Below are 17,140 nucleotides of genomic sequence, written 5' to 3' on the forward strand. Positions count from 1 at the left end.
CTCATTCTCCTCCTCACATTTCCTCCTCCTCAGAGTTACAGTCCCTGTACGATGGTGTGCAAAAACCCGGTCAAATTGCCTTCTGAACAATATGGCGAATTTAACCAGTGGAAAATGATAAAACAAACATGAAACGAAGAAAAAAAAAACTCAATACAAACTCGAAACAAAAAATACCGCCAGCATACCGATATCAAATCAATGTTTTTTCTCTCTTTCACTCTGACTGACTGCAAAGGAAATTTGTGCAAAAATAAACTTTCGATAACCGAATTGCGAACTTCGTAGTCAATTATTCATGTTCAACTTCAATTGAACGATGTGTTTTTCTCTCTCTTTCGTTTCGGTTTGGTTTCAGTTCGCTATTAATTATTACAGCGACTTGTTATATCGCTTGTTATCAGCATCATTTTGCAGCACGTTGAGCGGCTTCTGTTTATAATCGATGAAATTAATGAATTTATGACAATGATACGAAACTACATTTAGCTTGGGCTGTGCCGTGCTCGCACACATTTGATACGAACAATGAATGTGTATGTGTAAAGTGGCATTTACGAAAATAGCGCGGCGCGGCGCGAATCGAACATTTTTGTCAAAACCAAAAAAAAAAAACCATGTTGTGAACAAACGACACGATATTTCGTCGATATGAATGCGAACAACAACAGCAATAGCAACAAATGCAACCAGAACTAACTGATAATGCATGCAATGAAACAGTGAATGCAGTCTTGGTTTGGTAGTCGTGTGTGTGTGTGTGTGTGTGTGTGTGTACTTGCTTCCAAATTGAGATCAAATTGATTACATTTTCGTATCTTTACGCTTCGTGCACCGCATTCTTGGTGGCTTTCTTATTGTCATGTGCATCATGGTGTACTATGTGTGTTCGAGTGAGCTCATTTTCTCTTGTGCACATCACACAGAAAATGTGAAAACAATTGAATTGTCTTGTAACATTGCACCGAGATGAAAGTGAGAAAAGAGCATCTACTTCCACCATCGCATATAGATTGCAGACGAAAGAAATACATTGGCTGTTGCGAGCAGGCTATCACAAGTATGATTGTGAGTTTGTTTAAATGCGCTAGGTGATTCACACACACACACACACACACACACACACACACACACACACAAAAACACATATGCTCACACAACCATCGAGATCAATCATGTGTGGAAAACACATTATCTTTTGAGGGAGAGAGAACGAGCGAGCGAGCGAGCGAGAGCGACAGAGATAGGGAGCTATATTGGCACCAGTTGCTGTAGCTATAGCTGTATGAAAGCATCGTGATAAAGGCCAAAAAGTGGTTGTTTATTTTAAATGGAAATTTCGCTGTGTATCACCTCAAACCCCATGCCGTGTTCACCGTGTTCTAAAACTAATTTATGTTATAAAAATGAAAATGATCAAAGAAAAAGAATATGAAAACATTTCATCGCACTAAAAAAAAAAACTCCCTAGCACACATACACACACGCACACACATGCACACGCACCCATACTCACTAAAATCTGGTACTCAATTTTAACGGTCGATTTATTGCTTAGCAAAAGCTAAATCTATCGGAATATGCATGACAAATGGAGGAAACAATAGCCTGTGCGGTTTTTTTGTCGAATAGTAGTAATAAATAATAATTGTTGCTCTTTTAATGGCAACAGAGACGAGAGCGTAACGTATTGAAAACGTACGCATTCATCGAATTGTACACTTGATATATACACACACTCGATGGAATGGGCGGTCATATGCATTATTCTTCACATGGATTTTGTGCCAATTGTTGTTGTTTTTTGTCTTTTGCAGTAAAATTAGCATGTATATACGCACATCCTCACACACTAGCAACATTCATTTAATTGATAATATTTCGAAATTGTCGTCCGAATTTCAATGTTCGCATATTTTCTTTTTTGTTTAAGTGGATTTTTCGATAGGAGACTGATAGTTGATACACGCACACATGAATTGTCAATGTGTGTCCGATAGTAAAATAGCAGGCCCAAGAGAATCAACTACGAGAGAGTAAAAAAACACACACACACAAAGCCAAATAACAACTCTGGCAAAGAGGAAAACAAGATAAAAAAAAAGAACAAATGAACGACAGGCAGAGCAGCGTCTTTGAGTCATCGCAAAAGTCACACAATTATATATAAATGTATATATATATATACGGAATTTGTATTGAAGACTGTTTGCTATCCTTTCATGCGTTTTTTTTTAATGATATGCCATTGTCGTCGATGCATTTTAATGGTCGATGCATATTCAATTTCGAATCATTTATCTTTGTTTCCTTTGGTTCAACAGTGATTTATTCGAATAGTATCGAATTTTTCGTATAAACACATACACACACTCACACGCAGATAATTGAACCCATGAGTACAGTATTCAAGAACAAAATGCCGTGTGCAACAATTTTTTTTTCTTTCTGTGTCCCTTAACTCTCTTAAAAAGCCAAAAATGGTTTACATTTCGGTATTTTCTTAACAATTATTGTAGACACTTGCATGCACACACAATTCATGTGTGGAACGAACCAAAGTTTTTCAATTTTATTCACTCGTACGAATCAAACACTCACAAATACAATCGCCCAACAAACAAATGAGAGAAGAAAAAAATATTCCTCTAAAATAAAGGACAATTTCACAAATGGAACCAAAACCATTTTTTTTTAATAATGCAAAATTACTTGATGTTTCATTCTCTTTTTTCATGTATATATCTCACTTAGCATTTTACTCACTTTGGGCTGGTTATGTCGCCTTGCTACACATACACTGTTAAACCGAAAAAAAAAAACAAAAAAAAGGAAAGAAAAAAACGAAGAAATTTTTTTCCGACAACTTGGTTCTCAACACGGGATCGAAAATTCGTGTTTTGCCCCGTTTCGATTTCGACGAACTGTTTTCGAATCGATTCACAACTATTTAACAAATTTTATTTTCGTTCTCTTGCACTTTCAACAAATCGAGAGAAAAAAAAATGTAAATTTTTTTCCGCACTTGGTCTTCTGGAACACACACAACTTTTTTTTATTACTGATTTTTCTTTTTTTCGAAACAATATCTTTTTGAGAGAGAGAGAATACTATGTATACGCTGGCTCGGTCGACATTGCTGTTGCTGCTGCTACTACTATTGCTGTTGTGTGTTGCCACTGTGTGTGTGTCTGTGTTGGTTGTGATCAACGTTTATGTGTGTGCGTGCTTTCGGTCGATGTAAACCGTAAATACGAACACGTATATGAACAATTCGTATGCTGACTCACTGCACACAAACCATCTTGTTGAGGCATCAATGAACGCTATGAGCAATCGACTCGAGTATGCCTTCCGTCTATCCTTCTCTATCGCATTTCGTTTGTCTTGCTCTGTCCTTCTAAGCGACAACATTGACGAATAAAATTCTCACACAAACACATGCACATACACACACGGGCACAGCCACAGCCACAGTGTTACAGCAAGCACAACGCGCGCGCAATACATGCATATTAGCCCAGCTACAGCCGTGATCAGCATTCGTGCGCGCCTTCATATTCATCACTTTGAAATCGCTGAGCACCCAGGGCTGTCTCTTTCTTCCTCTGTGTGTTCCTATCTCGGTCGGTGTGTACGTGTGTGCAAGTATGTTGAGTAATTTCGCTATCAACGTCATTTGAATGTTGCCACAACGATTTAATAAACCTGTTTGTTGGTAGTCAAGTCAGGCAAGCAACGATACGCGGTGAAACCGCAAAACATTTCATTTTCACGCCTTGCGCTTCGATTGTGTGCGTGCGTGTGTATTCGTATGCAACCGTGTATGAGTCACACACCGAGCGAGTTCACCATTTGTTTGTATGCATGATATCTACATTGAGTTTGGTCATGACTTTGATTTCCAAACGCCATTTTCGACATCTTGAACAGCGGCAATACATTTTGCTGGTGTTGCCTTTGTTGTCTTTTTTCATAAATGGATGTAATTTTTGTTTCGTGTCAAATTTTTTATAGTGCCTTTTTTAAATTTTTTATAGACTTTTGTACGCTAGCTCTTTAATTGTAAATAATTCAATTGAATTTTCATACATTTAATATAAATCAACCTTGGAATTCAACCATTTAGACATTTTCTACCAATCGTACATACATTCAATTCGTAACTTTTTTTTAACATACATCATCACATCGGGTACATCGAAAATTTCTCCTGTCAACGTGACATTAGTGTCTTGAAATTTCAACAGAATTGTCACAGTGAAAATATTTTGTGTATTAGAAAAAGAGTACATATATTTTGTGCATAATTATAAACAATGGAAGAGGAAAATTCCACTGGAGGCGGTGGTAGTGGTCACACGGAAACACCCACAACTTCAAGATCGTCCGGAACAAACAAGCGTAAATGGAAATCGATTCCCACATTCGGATGCGATTCCCAAGATTCTTCGCCAACCACAACATCGATGGATAAATTATTTTGTGGTATTGCAAATTTTGGTTTAACGGTGAATCGTTCACCATTGAAAGCAGCTAAAAGGTATGTTAAATGAAAAGAAATTATTGTTTTTGCTTCAATTTGTTTCCAAATATTTAATATCTTTAAGGCGTGCACAGGGAAAACAAGAAGAATTTAAAAAATGCCGGCGTTTGCTAATGACGGCCGATTTTACCATATTAACATTGAATGAAGTTCGGTATGTGGCAAAAAACTTGAATTTCTTATGACCGAATATAATAAATATTGAATTTTTCCTTCAGTGATATGATTAAACTTACGTTGGGCAAAAATTTCAACTCAACTGATCAACAAAAGGGCTCTAGTTCCGAATCGCTCAAAATGACTCCAATAAAATTGCAAATTCCGAAAGATGCAGAGACATCGCCTAGTACCACAGCCATATATGATCTCCATTTTAGTGCTGCGAAATTTTCAGCGTTCGCTAGAAGCGAAGTTACGTTTTTCAAGTGCGATATTGACTCAAATCAACCGCTCAAGCCACACCAAACGGAAAAACTGGATCGAATGTTATACTGTAGCACAAAAGGCTTGAAAGATGTAAAAGGATATCGGTATGCAATGATATGAATGTTTTAAAAATGCCATAATTACATATTTTCAAAATGGTTTTCTAGCGATGATATTATGGATCAAATTAAAAAGATCGATCCACAATATGAACCAGAAGCAATACCAGTGAAGACATACATCAATGGTATTGCCGTAACGAAAACTGAAGAAGAATACCTTAAAATTCTTCGAAATGGTGATATAACGACGCTAAGCCCTGAAAGTCAACAAGACATCACATTGACAAATGCTTCTACTATCCATGGTAATATATGCACTCTTCTTGCATTTAATAATTATTCGAACTCGAAAGCCAATTGGAATTTTCTGAATTGTTTTCTTTCACATCCGTATCTGAATATGGTGCAAGTACAGCGCTTACCGACCACACAAATCCAAATCCGACCATGTATCAGCCGTCGAATGTTACGCCACAAGCTTCCAGCTCTTTAAGTCACACCAATACCCACCCTTCAAACAGTGGTCGCATTAACCCGTTCCGCAGTATGGACCTGAACGAAAAATTCAATCTTGTTAATAGTATCATTCCTAGGTAAAATATCATTTCGGTTGTTGTTTTTTCTTTCGCTCTTCTTTCGTCTTTTTGTTTCACACTAATTTTTGGTTCGTTCAATTCAATGCATACAGCTCGGATGACCCCGGATATTCATCAAAGTCATAGCCAGACGTCATCTATGTATCCAACACGAGCGAGTTCTCATTAAAATAAGCAGTGTGTATGGAAGTAGTAATGAAAACAACAATAGTTCTCAGGGTAGGTCAAGTGCAAATCTGCAAAGGGCATCAGTTTATACAATGACAAAATCAACACCACAAAAAAAGACAAATGAAAAAAGAAAAATAGTTTGATAATTTCCTTTTTTTAGTTTTAGTTTTATGTGTTCAAATATGCTCGTTCGACTGTAGTTAGGTTTGCGTCACTATTTATAGAATTCGTTATGGACAAATGACTTAACCGGCATTGTCAAATGCATTTGTCGACTTCCTGGTCAAAACAACACAGTTTCAAGTAGAAAGTATTAATTTAAATGTAAACACAATGACAATAAAATTTGCAGCAGAAAAATTTTAGCGTGAATAAAGTAAACATGTGTTGAGAAATATTTTGTGGTGTTTATTTATTCGGTTGAAGATCAAAGAGTCACAGTTCTGAATCTTGGTTTAACAAAAAAGAAAAGAATTAATAGGAAAAGCCCCGTCGGAGGCTTGCATCGTGTTCAGCGTGTTGAGCCAATTGGTAAACTTTTCTTTGCTCTCAAATCTAGATGGAATCAATGATAAACGATTCATTGTATCGACCAAGCCTCCCAAATCCGGATGTAGCTCATCCATGGCTTTGATTTTCAGACGCAATTTATGCACCAGTGTAATAAATTGTGAAACAATATCGGCAATACAAAGGCGTCCACTGCCTGTGTGGAAAAAAAAATCAATTGAATATCAATGGTTTGTTTTTTCAGACATTCCGTTTGTCTGCATATTTAGCTGAGCTATTTTCAAACAGCTGGCTGTTTGGTACATTTGGATTTTGTGACGTAAAGTCCATCCAAATTTATGATGGATACCATGATTTTTCTGACTTTGTGACATGGGATCCATACAAATTCATGGATTCCATCATGAATTTGGATGGACTACACGTCACAAAATCCAAATGTACCAAACAGCCAGCTATTTGAAAATAGCTCAGCTAAATATGCAGCCAAACGGAATGTCTGGTTTTTTTTTCAATTCATTCATTGCTACCAATTTCGAAAGAAACGTAAGTACTTACATTTTCCACCAACCTCTTTCCTTATACTTAGATCATTGCATCGGGTACACCGAAAATTCCCATTGTCAAAAAACTCGTCCGTCATGAGACGCCTTGTAAACAAATGTACTTACGCGAGTTGTTTTGTGTATTAGGAAGAAAAGTAAATATTTATTGTGCATAATTATAAACAATGGATCCATCAAACACGACTGATTCCGATAGTGGTTTATCGGGAGCATCCGCATCTTCCGAGCCAACCTCAAAGCGTCCAAAGTTGTCAACCGATGACGATTCGCCTATCTCAAAGGCATACTCTGATTTAGCTAAGAAAATTTCCGATTTCTCTGAAGAAGTCTTGAAGGCGATTCAACCGTGAGTTGCATGAAAAATCAATTCGATTCTACATATCTGATATATTTGATACTTTTTAGGTCTGAAGATGCACCAAATTTAGAAAAATTGAATCGCTTCTTATTCTCGGCCGATTTTTCTATTAAAAAATTGCAAGAAATTCGGTATGATTGATGGTATCAACATTTTGAAGATGCAAAATGTCAAATTGTTTCTATTTTGATTTTCTTTTCAGTCATTCGATCAAGTTAGTGGGAAAAGACTGTGCTGGATCGGCTGAAAATCATTCGGAAACGCATGAAAATCAATCGACTAAATCAAAAATATGTACACAAACATCGTCTAGTGCTGATGCCATAACGGACCTTTATATTAGCGTTGGAACATTTCTGGGTGTCGCACTAAATGAAGTGATGTATGTCGCACAAAATCGTTCAATTAAATTCAATTTTCTTAAAAATACATATTTCTTTCAGTGGTTGTACTTACAAGACACACAGTGAAAGTCAATTGGATAATAAATCGCCGAAAGTAAAAAAACGTACACAATTGTCGTCCAGTGCCGCTGCCATAGCCGCTCTTAACTTGAGCATTGGACAATTTTTTGGTGCTGCAATGAGCGAAATCAAGTATGTCGTACAAGATCGCACTCAATTCAATTCAATTGCACCAAAAATATTTATTTCTTTCAGTCTTTGTACAAATGCACGCGGTGAACCAAGTAATCCGGCAAAAAGCGAGAAATTGAAACGTTTGTCAAACTGGACTGATCTCTTTTTGCAAGATGTGAAATCTAAACGGTAAGTCATGGCATAGAAATCTGAATAGTTCCATTATTACACACCATTTCTACATTCTAGCGAAAAGATAATGAAAAAAATCGACCCAAATTACGAACCAAATACAGAGCTATCGGACGAAGAAATGAAGCTGATTCTAATGATGCGTTCTAACCCAAAGTTTGCAGTAGCTGTGGAACAATATGTCAAAGATAATCCGAATGGAAATCCATCCATCCATCCAAAGGGAAATGAAGAACCATGATAAGCATTCGCTATTCCGCTTTTAATGCTGATTCATGAAAAATGGCCGATTTTCAACGTGGCTGTTTGTACTATTTTTATTCTCCTCGGTTATGTTTCTGACAATAAAATTTGAGATAATCTATTTTAGCAGAAATATTTTCGTGTTTGTTCATTTGGTAGATAAAAGAGTTACAGTTCTAAATCGCGGCTTAAAGGTACTATTTCCTAGGACTGCGTTGCATTCAGTGTGTTGATCCAGTTGGTAACCTTTTCCTTGCCTTCAAATCCAGACGAAATCAATGATAAGCGATTCATTCGATTGTCGACCAAGTCACGCAATTCCGGATGCAATTCGTCCATGGCTTTGATTTCCAAACGCAATTTATCCATCAGCGTAATAAACAGCGACACAATATCGGCAATGCATTTGCTGGGTATTGCTTTTGTCGTCTTTGATCCTTATCGGGTGATCTTCCGTGATGCGCTCCAATGCGGCCGTACAGTCCAGCCGGAACTTCTTCATAAAGGCGTCCACTATCCGTGTTAGAAAATTGAATATCAGGCTTGTTTCTTATCCATTCTTCATTTTCCAAAATAATAATAATTTTAATTATCCATTGCTACCGATTTTGAAAGCAACGTAAGTACTTACTGGGTATCCGTCGCGCTGTACTGGTTTAACGGCCATTTTATACTGCACCATTAGCTTTGCACATGATGCGGTGTACTCTTGTGGGGTGATGCAATCCCAAATGTAGGCTTTTTCCAGGTTTTGCTGTGCAATGCGTACAATTCAGCTGCGTTATCATACTTTTCACGTTCCCGTGCATTTCGATACAATTTCACCTCTTCATACAATTCGGGATGGTTTTCTTCTATTTTTGTATTGCATTCTTTAATTACCAAAATTATACGAAACACTGAAGTGTAACAGAAATGACTTAGAATCGATTTGGAATTGGAATTGACGAACAATAATGTCTGAGTATGTCTGGATTTTTCCATTACTATCAAATCTAGTAGATATGCAAAAACAAAACAAAGCTTAAAAGTACAAGAATCCATGGTTGATGATTACGTAAGAGGATGTTGTCTAATGACGCCGACGATGTTATGGTCATGATCAACAAAGTCTACATCAGCGGCCAATTTGAGATTTCCCCTCCTCCCCAATTTGAATAGTGTGTCAGGAAATGAAGTTAATTTGCACATAGGCGCGCTTATTATGAGTCGTTAATTAAATAATCGGCCAACAAATATATCAAAATGATAATAATTTGTTGTGATGATGGTTCCGTTATGGCTGTACAATATGTAACATCTCCTCATGCAAAGAGTTGAACCCATTCTTGATGTATATTCAAATCTTTCAAAAGAGTTGAAACACTTCCAAATGAAATTTCCGTGACAGACTGAAACATTTGGCACATGCAATTTTTATCGCTATAAATATGGAACCAAGTGCATTGACCGTTTGGCAAGCAAACGGTGCTAAGTTCCACGTTTTATGTTTGAATCTGAAAAAATATTTTATTTAACTCTCAAATCAATCTGTAATACATTCAATTATCCAATCTACCAGTCACTCAACCGGTTAATCCGGTATTAGACTGTGAATTTAATGCCGCAACAGCTGCACGCTGAATAAATGGCTCAAACGCACTTGAGCGACAATGAAAGTGAACGCAATCGGTTGCATTGATGTCTTGCACAAAATGTATTCATTCAAGATGTGCTGCTGCACATGAAATATGGAAGAAATGCAAACAGAAGCGGAAATCTCGTGTGCAAAATGCGTTCCAAGCAGCCGACTAGCCCGAGTAAAACTGTGTGGCGAATCTGTTACTAGTGATCTAGTCCATTCCGACGAGCTTAGAGAAACTGTACTTGCCGTTAGTTCAAGCCCGAAACGAAAGTGAAAAAAAAAAACAAATGCGGAAAGTGATATGATAGCTTTAGCGGGCCAAAATTGTCCGTATGCTAAGTGCACCGAATCGCAACATGAGATATTTTAATCACATGAAATTATAAACGGTAACTATGTTTTGTTGACTCGACCAACATTCGACCACAATGCGTTTTTTCTTCTTCTCTCTCTTTCTATATAAATGTCCGTATAATGTTTCAATATAAAATCTGTTTGTTCGCTGTCTATCTCTGAGCCGATTAATTAACTTCGTGTATTCATAGTTCATTCTTGAAACAAACAGGTAGTTTAGAGCCTCCACCAATCTCGATTTTTATTTGAAACGCACATTTTTATTCAACCAGCAAACATTGAATTTGTTTTTGCACGCATTGTCTTTTATCACCTGTAAATGGTTGGATCAGCTTGGTTTATGCTGACGGGTTGTAGTGAAACAGCCCCGAGAACATATATTACAGTCTGCTTGTTGAGTTTTCGGTTTAGTTTGAATTGGTTTTTGAAAAATGCACATGCGTCCGGCTCCAACATTACACAAGTTTGTAAAGTATTAAAATAGATAAGCATTAGCTGCATTGTCGAATAATATCGCACGCATATCGTACGAAAAAAAAAGTACAAAGTGAATTTGAATTAATTGATTAAGTAAAAACTTTAAACTTTTCATTGTGATGCTATAAAATCAAAAACAAAAGCAAGGTCAACTATCGTCATTGTTTAAGCTATAAATCGGTAATAAACAAACATCGTTTCATGATACAAAGTGCTTCTCGTTTTTTTCTGTTTTTCATGGTACAACCTGTGGACATTGATTGAAGAAATTGTTTACGATCAATTAAATTTTACCTCGTTGTTGCGTACATTTGTTTTTTGCTTTGCAACGGCCAGTGTATTCAAGTGTAAATATGTATATTGATGTTCTAAAAAACACTTGATAGTGCATTATTATAATAACTAAATTCCACACAGGTGTGTGTGTGTGTTTGCCGGTGTGTTGATTCAACCTTGGACGAGATTCCATAACCGTAGTTTAGTTTCGTTAAAATCTACACTGATATTAGATAAGAAAAAAAATGCAATTAAAGAAAAGACAGCTTTTTGTTATTGCGTTGAGCGCATTATGTTTGATTTGCAATGCGGTTTCACCGTTCAAAAATCGTGGCAATGGAATTAGCAGTGGTGTTATGATGAATACGGCAAATCCACCGCCGAATTCATTTACACCGATTTTAAGCAGCCATGGTCATGGTGGCATTCGGCCACAAAATTTCATTTTCGGTGATAAATATGGCGAAAAATTCCAAACACAGTATCAAACGCCAGTTCCGAGCTATGCACCGCCGCATAATTTCCACAATAAATTTAGTCATTTTGGGCCGCAGCAACATCAAAATCATAAACCGCGCCAATTTCGAAATCCATTTGATGTCATTTTTGAATGGCGTCAACTAGACTTTGAATATCCAACATTTTTGGATCGTCAACGTGCGATTTTGAATGGTGATTTTATTCCCATAAACAATGTACCGCTTGGTGTGGATCGATGGCGTAATCGATTGTTTGTAACGATGCCTCGTTGGAAAAATGGTATTCCAGCTTCGTTGGCTTCGTTGTTGTTGCCTGCTTTGGATCGATCGCCACCGATGCGACCATATCCCAGCTGGGAATGGCATGCAAATCCAGAAGCAATCCAGCCGGATTGTACGAGACTGATGTCGGTTTATCGTATCTGGGTCGATGAATGCGATCGTTTGTGGGTACTCGATTCAGGCATCGTTAATGCAACAATCCAAATCAATCCAGTTTGTCCACCGAAAATTCTCGTTTTCGATTTGCGCACCGACCAACCGATTTTCTCATACGAATTCCCACCAGATCAAGTGAAGGAGGATTCATTGAATTCAAATTTAGTCGTTGATGTTCGCAATGGTCGTTGTAACGATGCATATGCATACATCACTGATGTGTGGCGCTTTGGAATCACCGTATTTAGCTTGGCAAAGGTAATAATGTAATTTTAATTGCGATCAACTTCATTTCCATGTGTTTTTTTCTCTTGATTTTGTCATTCATAGGGAAGAAGCTGGAGAACACAACATCATTTCTTCTATCCCAATCCAGAAGCATGCGATTATACGCTGAATGGCCTGAATTTCCAATGGACGGACGGTGTGTTTGGAATGAGCTTATCTCCGGTCAACGATCCACCCGATCGTCTACTCTTCTTCCATCCTATGTCCAGTTTTTCGGTAAGAAAATCAAACTCAAAATGAAAAACATAGTTTGAATATTTCCTCCGTCAATCAGGAATTCATCGTGAGCACAAGTGTGCTACGCAATGAATCAGCTTGGACCTTAAATTCTGGTGGACAGGCTAGTTCATTTATACAAATTGGGACTCGAGGCAATCGTGGACAATCATCAACATCGGCCATCGACCGAAATAACGTGCAATTCTATACGCTTGTACAGCAGAACGCCGTCGGCTGTTGGAATACCGATCAGCCGTATTTTCCGAATTCCATCGATATCATTGCACAAGACAATACCACGCTTGTTTTTCCAAACGATCTGAAAGTGGACCAAGAACTTGATCAGGTACACCAATCAATCAATCACATTAAGTATTAAGGACAATATTGAGTTTAAATCATTATTCTACCCCTTCCATTTCTGTAATTATCTGTAGGGAGTGTGGGTTTTGAGCAATCGATTGCCGGTATATTTGTATTCACAGCTCGACTTCACTGACATCAATTTTCGAATTCAGCGAGCCAGTACACGCGATGCAATTCTTGGATCTGCATGCGATCAAAACTCACTGAAGCAACCGTTGCATACGCTAGCGACTCTTTGAATCGGAGTTTTTCATTAGATTAATTTTGAAATGATCTGTTCACTTTGCTTGCCGCATAAATATTTCAAATATTTATGATTACTGTATTCGAAATACAAATCATTGATAGAAAAAAAGCTTTCGAACCAAATCATTGATGTTCAATTAGAACATCCAAATCGAACAAGATATTTTGGCCAAATAAAAATGGGTTTCTGCGAATATTCTGATGTCAGGCTATATTTGTCGAGTATTCTAGAGAATTACCATTTCTTACCTGCCTCCGATAATGGCCCTTTTTTGGTTAAATGGAAATTACAAAAACCTTTTAGTTTTGAATTTAAATTCAAAAATTATATATTTTCGAAAGTGTTTACAATAGATTTTGTTTGCTTTTTTTGCTTTTTAAAATTGTATAATTTAAATTCTAAACTCTAATAATCCAATTGCTTCAATTGGTTGTAACCGTTTTTTTTTTTTGTAACCATTGTGTTTTATTTTGTTTTGTTTTTGTTAATTAAAATATTACTCCGCTAAATTTGAAACATGTCAACAAATAAATAAATTACTAAGTCAAACAAATTTTCAACTTTTTTGTTGTTGTATTTACAAAATGAAATAAAATTTACCTATCTTGATTTGAGCCAATGAAATGAGTCAGTGAAATTTTTCAATTGATCCAAGTATATTCATGAATCTTTTTACTAAACTTTGGGTGTGCCCATCTAAACAAAGTGCTCGGAATGAATTGCTTGTTGCAACAGACACTTTCTAATGGTGATAGAATTTGATTTTGGAATAAAACGCCCCATAATAAGTGTAGGGTGTGTGTGTGTATTGGGTGCATTATTACATCTAATGCGGTCATGATTTGATTCGATTTTGCTTTTTGTGACATTCATTTTATTTTCAGCCAAAAATCCGCCTCGCAAACATCTTATTGCAATTCCATTTATTATACGACTAAAAATCACTGTATGGGTATATTTAATGACCTCTTGCCACTGTGTTCAGATTTATATATACAAATTTCTGCACTTTCAACCTTATGCTGCATCTTCAGATAGTTATCAGTTCTCATATCTGAAATTACAATGGAATTATCCGTTTGAAATGTTTGCGTTTTTGTGTTAGTTGGATATATTTTTGTGTAGCGATTATGTCCGAGTGTTTATTCATTTCAACAGTATGAACTTTCGTCAGTAAAGAGTTTGTCATCCTGGTTGAGTTGCAAATAGAATTTCTCATTGGTTGGTGTTGAGCTGTTGGCCGCTTTCGCTAGCGGTACTGGAGGAGCTTTAGCTTTTCGTATTTCTGTTTTGTTTTTTGCATTCAGATAATAAATCAGTCAGTTGTGTGTATTGTTTTCATTGAGTTTTAGTGTTATTGAGGCAAAATGTTTGGTTAGAGCCAGCATCGCGTTTGTTTTTAAAGTGAAGAAGAGTCGGGAGTGCATTTTGTTTGATAATATGTGTGTGTGCGCCAAAAATGAGTGATGAAAGAGAGAGAGAGAGAGAAAACGTATTTTGAAATGAGTTTTTTTTTACTGATAAACAAAATGTCGACTACAATCATTCTATCATTCAATGTACGAGAAAAGAAATAAAAAGAAAATACGATGAATTCAAAATAAACTAAAATTCATACACAAAAAAAGAGGGTAATTTAATTTTAGCTTCGGATTTTTTTCTTCCCTTGAAGGACACAAACTGACATTGTACGAAACAAATTGATTGATAAAAACGAATCAACAGGCGAAATAATTGAAATTGATCAAATCAAAAGAATGATTAAATGAATGAATGATTTCCACAAGAATGCCGCAGATAAGACTGTGTTGGCATGTCAGTGGTCTAAAATGTTTAGATTGCTTGGTTTTTATCATTTTCGGGAGGTCGTTCACAGCACTCATTTCCTTCCTGATAAAAATTTACATCAAATCCGCATTTTAATGCCGTAGAAAAAGACGACAACAACGCAATTACTACGACATTCCCCGAAAAAAAGAGCACACACATAAGCAACAAATCAAGCAGAACAAAGAAAAGCCGCGTCTACGTAAAAGAAAAAAAAACACAACGAAAAAATGGACAACATAAAATATTTATATAAAAAAAATACTATTTAATGTATTTATAAAGGATACAGAGAAGTTTTAATTTAAAATTAAATTAAAGTGTATAATTGCTAGAACAAGTTTTTTTTTTTCATTTAAATCTACGCACAAAATATATAATTTTTGTTTTTATCTAAAGAACATTTAATAAGCAACATTTATTTCGATGAAACATGATTGCAGCTGCTGCTACCGATGTGTGCTTGTGTCAGATTGATTGTCGGATACATCAAGTCACAATGCCATCGTGAGAGCGGCAAATACCATTTGGCTGCGACATTTCGCTGAGACACGCTCATCATTTTTGAAACATCGAGAACTGTTCTTTCTCTTGCGAACGCTGAAACACGTGCTTTCCCTTTATTTTCGCTTTGTTTTTTTTTTCTTTGCTTTTTCTTATATTGTTGGCGCTCCCTGTCTCTCGTTATCATTTCAGTAATTTTTTGTTTATTCTATGCTTTTCTAATTGCCAATCAGCTATTCTCTATGATCCTAGGAAAATTCATATTGACATTTAACATTTTGTTTCTACACCTTTATTATTGAGAGGGCGGGCAGGGTGAGTACTACGTGCATATTACAATAACACTGGGTCTTTTTTGGTGCATAGTGACAAACAAAAATGTTTCACATTTAAATAAAAAAGCGAATGAGTTCATATAAATGTTACATGAATGATCAACAGATTGCTGCATTACCGACATTTTCATTACCACGCTTTTTGTGGGGAAAAATATTTGAAAAAATCAAAAACTTTTTTTTCTTTCTTTTTCATTTTAATTTCCTTTTTTTCCATAATTATTCATGTATGATGTCCGAATTTTTGAATTTTGTTACTAATTTTTGTTCTTCTTCGACATTTTTAATTCAATTTGGCTCATAATTTTGATTTAACATGATGGTTTTGATAGAGATTTTAATATGAATTCAAAATGAATAGTTGTTGTTAAGCATTAACATTTGGTACAAATCACAAATTTTACAATCGATAGATCGATAATCGAAAATGAATGGAATCTACTGAATGAAAAAAAAAGAAGATATTAAGAGCAAGCAATATTCATTCACAAAATCGAGATAAAAAATGATTAAATTACGAAAAAAAGAGAACGCATTATAACAACAAGACAGTAAGTAAGTACATAGTACACTCAAGCAAAATCTCTCAAATTAATGCATGCATTTCGATGTTGTATGAAATGTTATGGAAATAAATCCGCACACACAAAACGAAAAAAAAAAAAATATACAAATCACATCGATTTTTTGCTGGGAACATTTGTGAAAGAATAGCGGTAATTGAGGTCGGGTAGAGGGTGAGATTAGAGCTACAATTCAAAACGTACCAGTTGTGGCTTTCATATTTCGACTAGGATAAGATTTTTCGTATTTTGTAAATGGCTGTGGAGGTGGAAATTCGGTGACATTGTGAAATGAATGGCCAAATTTTGCCTCTAAGTCCATTACAAATCGGGTGACGGTACGCGTTGAATTCGGCGTCACCGATGTCACAATCGATGCTTGATGCTGAACAACTGTTGCTTGTGCACCATTACTATTACGCATCGATGAATGACGCTGTGGCACTGGCGGTGCGCCATTGTTGTTGCTGCTGCTGTTTGGTGTCTGAAAATCGCAAATAAAATGAATATTCATGAGTTTGGGTTGAAATTTTTTTTTCATCGGTAAGATAATGTTGGTCGATGAATCATACAATTGACGTCTGCCGAATGGGTGGCGGGGGAGCCGGGCAATTTCGATGCGGTGGCGGCGGTGGTGGTGCGATACTGTTTGAACTGGTATTCGGACTACGATCCTTTGCAACCGATAGATTATTCGCACTTCCAGTGTTAGCAGTTTGCGTCTGAATAATGAAAATAAAAATATTTGAATGTCCGAGAATGAAAACGCAACTTCTATTCACAACACATATAAGTGAAACAAAAATAAAAAATTTATTGAAATGAAACAACAAAATCGAATTTTTTCAAAGTGTAACAACAAAAAAGATTTTTTTAAAGTGTAACATCGGTATGT

The 17,140-nt window shown here is 36.2% G+C and overlaps 5 protein-coding genes, 1 long non-coding RNA gene and 1 pseudogene across 13 annotated transcripts in view; 3 read left to right on the forward strand and 4 right to left on the reverse strand.

The window, feature by feature from the left end:
* Positions 1–3,503, reverse strand: part of LOC129576197 (ras-related protein Rap1) — a 14,605-nt gene extending 11,102 nt beyond the window's left edge. Inside the window, exon 1 of the mRNA XM_055460894.1 lies at positions 2,767–3,503. The gene's annotated coding sequence lies outside the window, so the exon portion shown is untranslated. The remainder of the gene's footprint in view (positions 1–2,766) is intronic.
* Positions 3,504–3,554: 51 nt separating this feature from the next.
* LOC129576193 (uncharacterized) lies at positions 3,555–6,198 on the forward strand. 2 transcript variants are annotated; one of them, XM_055460888.1, is made up of 6 exons: positions 3,555–4,543; positions 4,611–4,700; positions 4,765–5,076; positions 5,140–5,339; positions 5,450–5,627; positions 5,723–6,198. In XM_055460888.1, exons 1-6 carry the CDS (start codon positions 4,320–4,322, stop codon positions 5,754–5,756), a joined length of 1,038 nt encoding a protein of 345 aa, XP_055316863.1. In that variant the 5' UTR covers positions 3,555–4,319; the 3' UTR covers positions 5,757–6,198. The 2 variants fall into 2 exon arrangements, with proteins under 2 accessions (XP_055316863.1, XP_055316862.1); XM_055460887.1 differs by having other exon boundaries at positions 4,234–4,543; positions 5,140–5,336; positions 5,435–5,627.
* Position 6,199: 1 nt separating this feature from the next.
* Positions 6,200–6,984, reverse strand: LOC129576201 (uncharacterized). The gene is made up of 2 exons (XR_008688870.1): positions 6,870–6,984; positions 6,200–6,507 (listed from the first exon to the last, which is right to left on the reverse strand). It is a non-coding gene; the product is annotated as an uncharacterized LOC129576201 (long non-coding RNA).
* On the forward strand, positions 6,900–8,381 carry LOC129576195 (uncharacterized). 2 transcript variants are annotated; one of them, XM_055460891.1, is made up of 7 exons: positions 6,900–6,974; positions 7,039–7,223; positions 7,283–7,366; positions 7,438–7,617; positions 7,679–7,831; positions 7,895–8,002; positions 8,063–8,381. In XM_055460891.1, the coding sequence occupies exons 2-7, from the start codon at positions 7,042–7,044 to the stop codon at positions 8,244–8,246; spliced, it is 891 nt and encodes a 296-aa protein (XP_055316866.1). In that variant the 5' UTR covers positions 6,900–6,974; positions 7,039–7,041; the 3' UTR covers positions 8,247–8,381. The 2 variants fall into 2 exon arrangements, with proteins under 2 accessions (XP_055316866.1, XP_055316865.1); XM_055460890.1 differs by having other exon boundaries at positions 6,952–7,223.
* A 12-nt stretch (positions 8,382–8,393) lies between these two features.
* LOC129576199 (vacuolar protein sorting-associated protein 28 homolog) lies at positions 8,394–9,284 on the reverse strand (annotated as a pseudogene).
* A 498-nt stretch (positions 9,285–9,782) lies between these two features.
* LOC129576192 (protein yellow-like) lies at positions 9,783–13,216 on the forward strand. The gene is made up of 4 exons (XM_055460886.1): positions 9,783–12,154; positions 12,227–12,400; positions 12,459–12,749; positions 12,841–13,216. Exons 1-4 carry the CDS (start codon positions 11,225–11,227, stop codon positions 13,006–13,008), a joined length of 1,563 nt encoding a protein of 520 aa, XP_055316861.1. The 5' UTR covers positions 9,783–11,224; the 3' UTR covers positions 13,009–13,216.
* Positions 13,217–13,319: 103 nt separating this feature from the next.
* LOC129576191 (WAS/WASL-interacting protein family member 2) overlaps positions 13,320–17,140 on the reverse strand; it is a 24,144-nt gene continuing 20,323 nt past the window's right edge. For 4 of the 6 annotated variants that reach the window (XM_055460882.1, XM_055460881.1, XM_055460880.1 and 1 more), the window contains 3 exons: positions 16,818–16,967; positions 16,450–16,729; positions 13,320–14,301 (listed from right to left, as the gene is read on the reverse strand). In XM_055460882.1, coding sequence (XP_055316857.1) covers positions 14,168–14,301; positions 16,450–16,729; positions 16,818–16,967 — 564 coding nt within the window. In that variant the 3' untranslated portion in view covers positions 13,320–14,167. Of the gene's footprint in view, positions 14,302–15,070; positions 15,596–15,857; positions 16,730–16,817; positions 16,968–17,140 lie in introns of those variants that run through there. The other 2 variants (XM_055460884.1, XM_055460883.1) reach the window with 2 other exon arrangements.

This window comes from Sitodiplosis mosellana, unplaced genomic scaffold (assembly GCF_009176505.1).
Source record: "Sitodiplosis mosellana isolate CC-2019 unplaced genomic scaffold, AAFC_SMos_1.0 Smas_scaffold_6181, whole genome shotgun sequence".
NCBI lineage: Eukaryota > Metazoa > Arthropoda > Insecta > Diptera > Cecidomyiidae > Sitodiplosis > Sitodiplosis mosellana.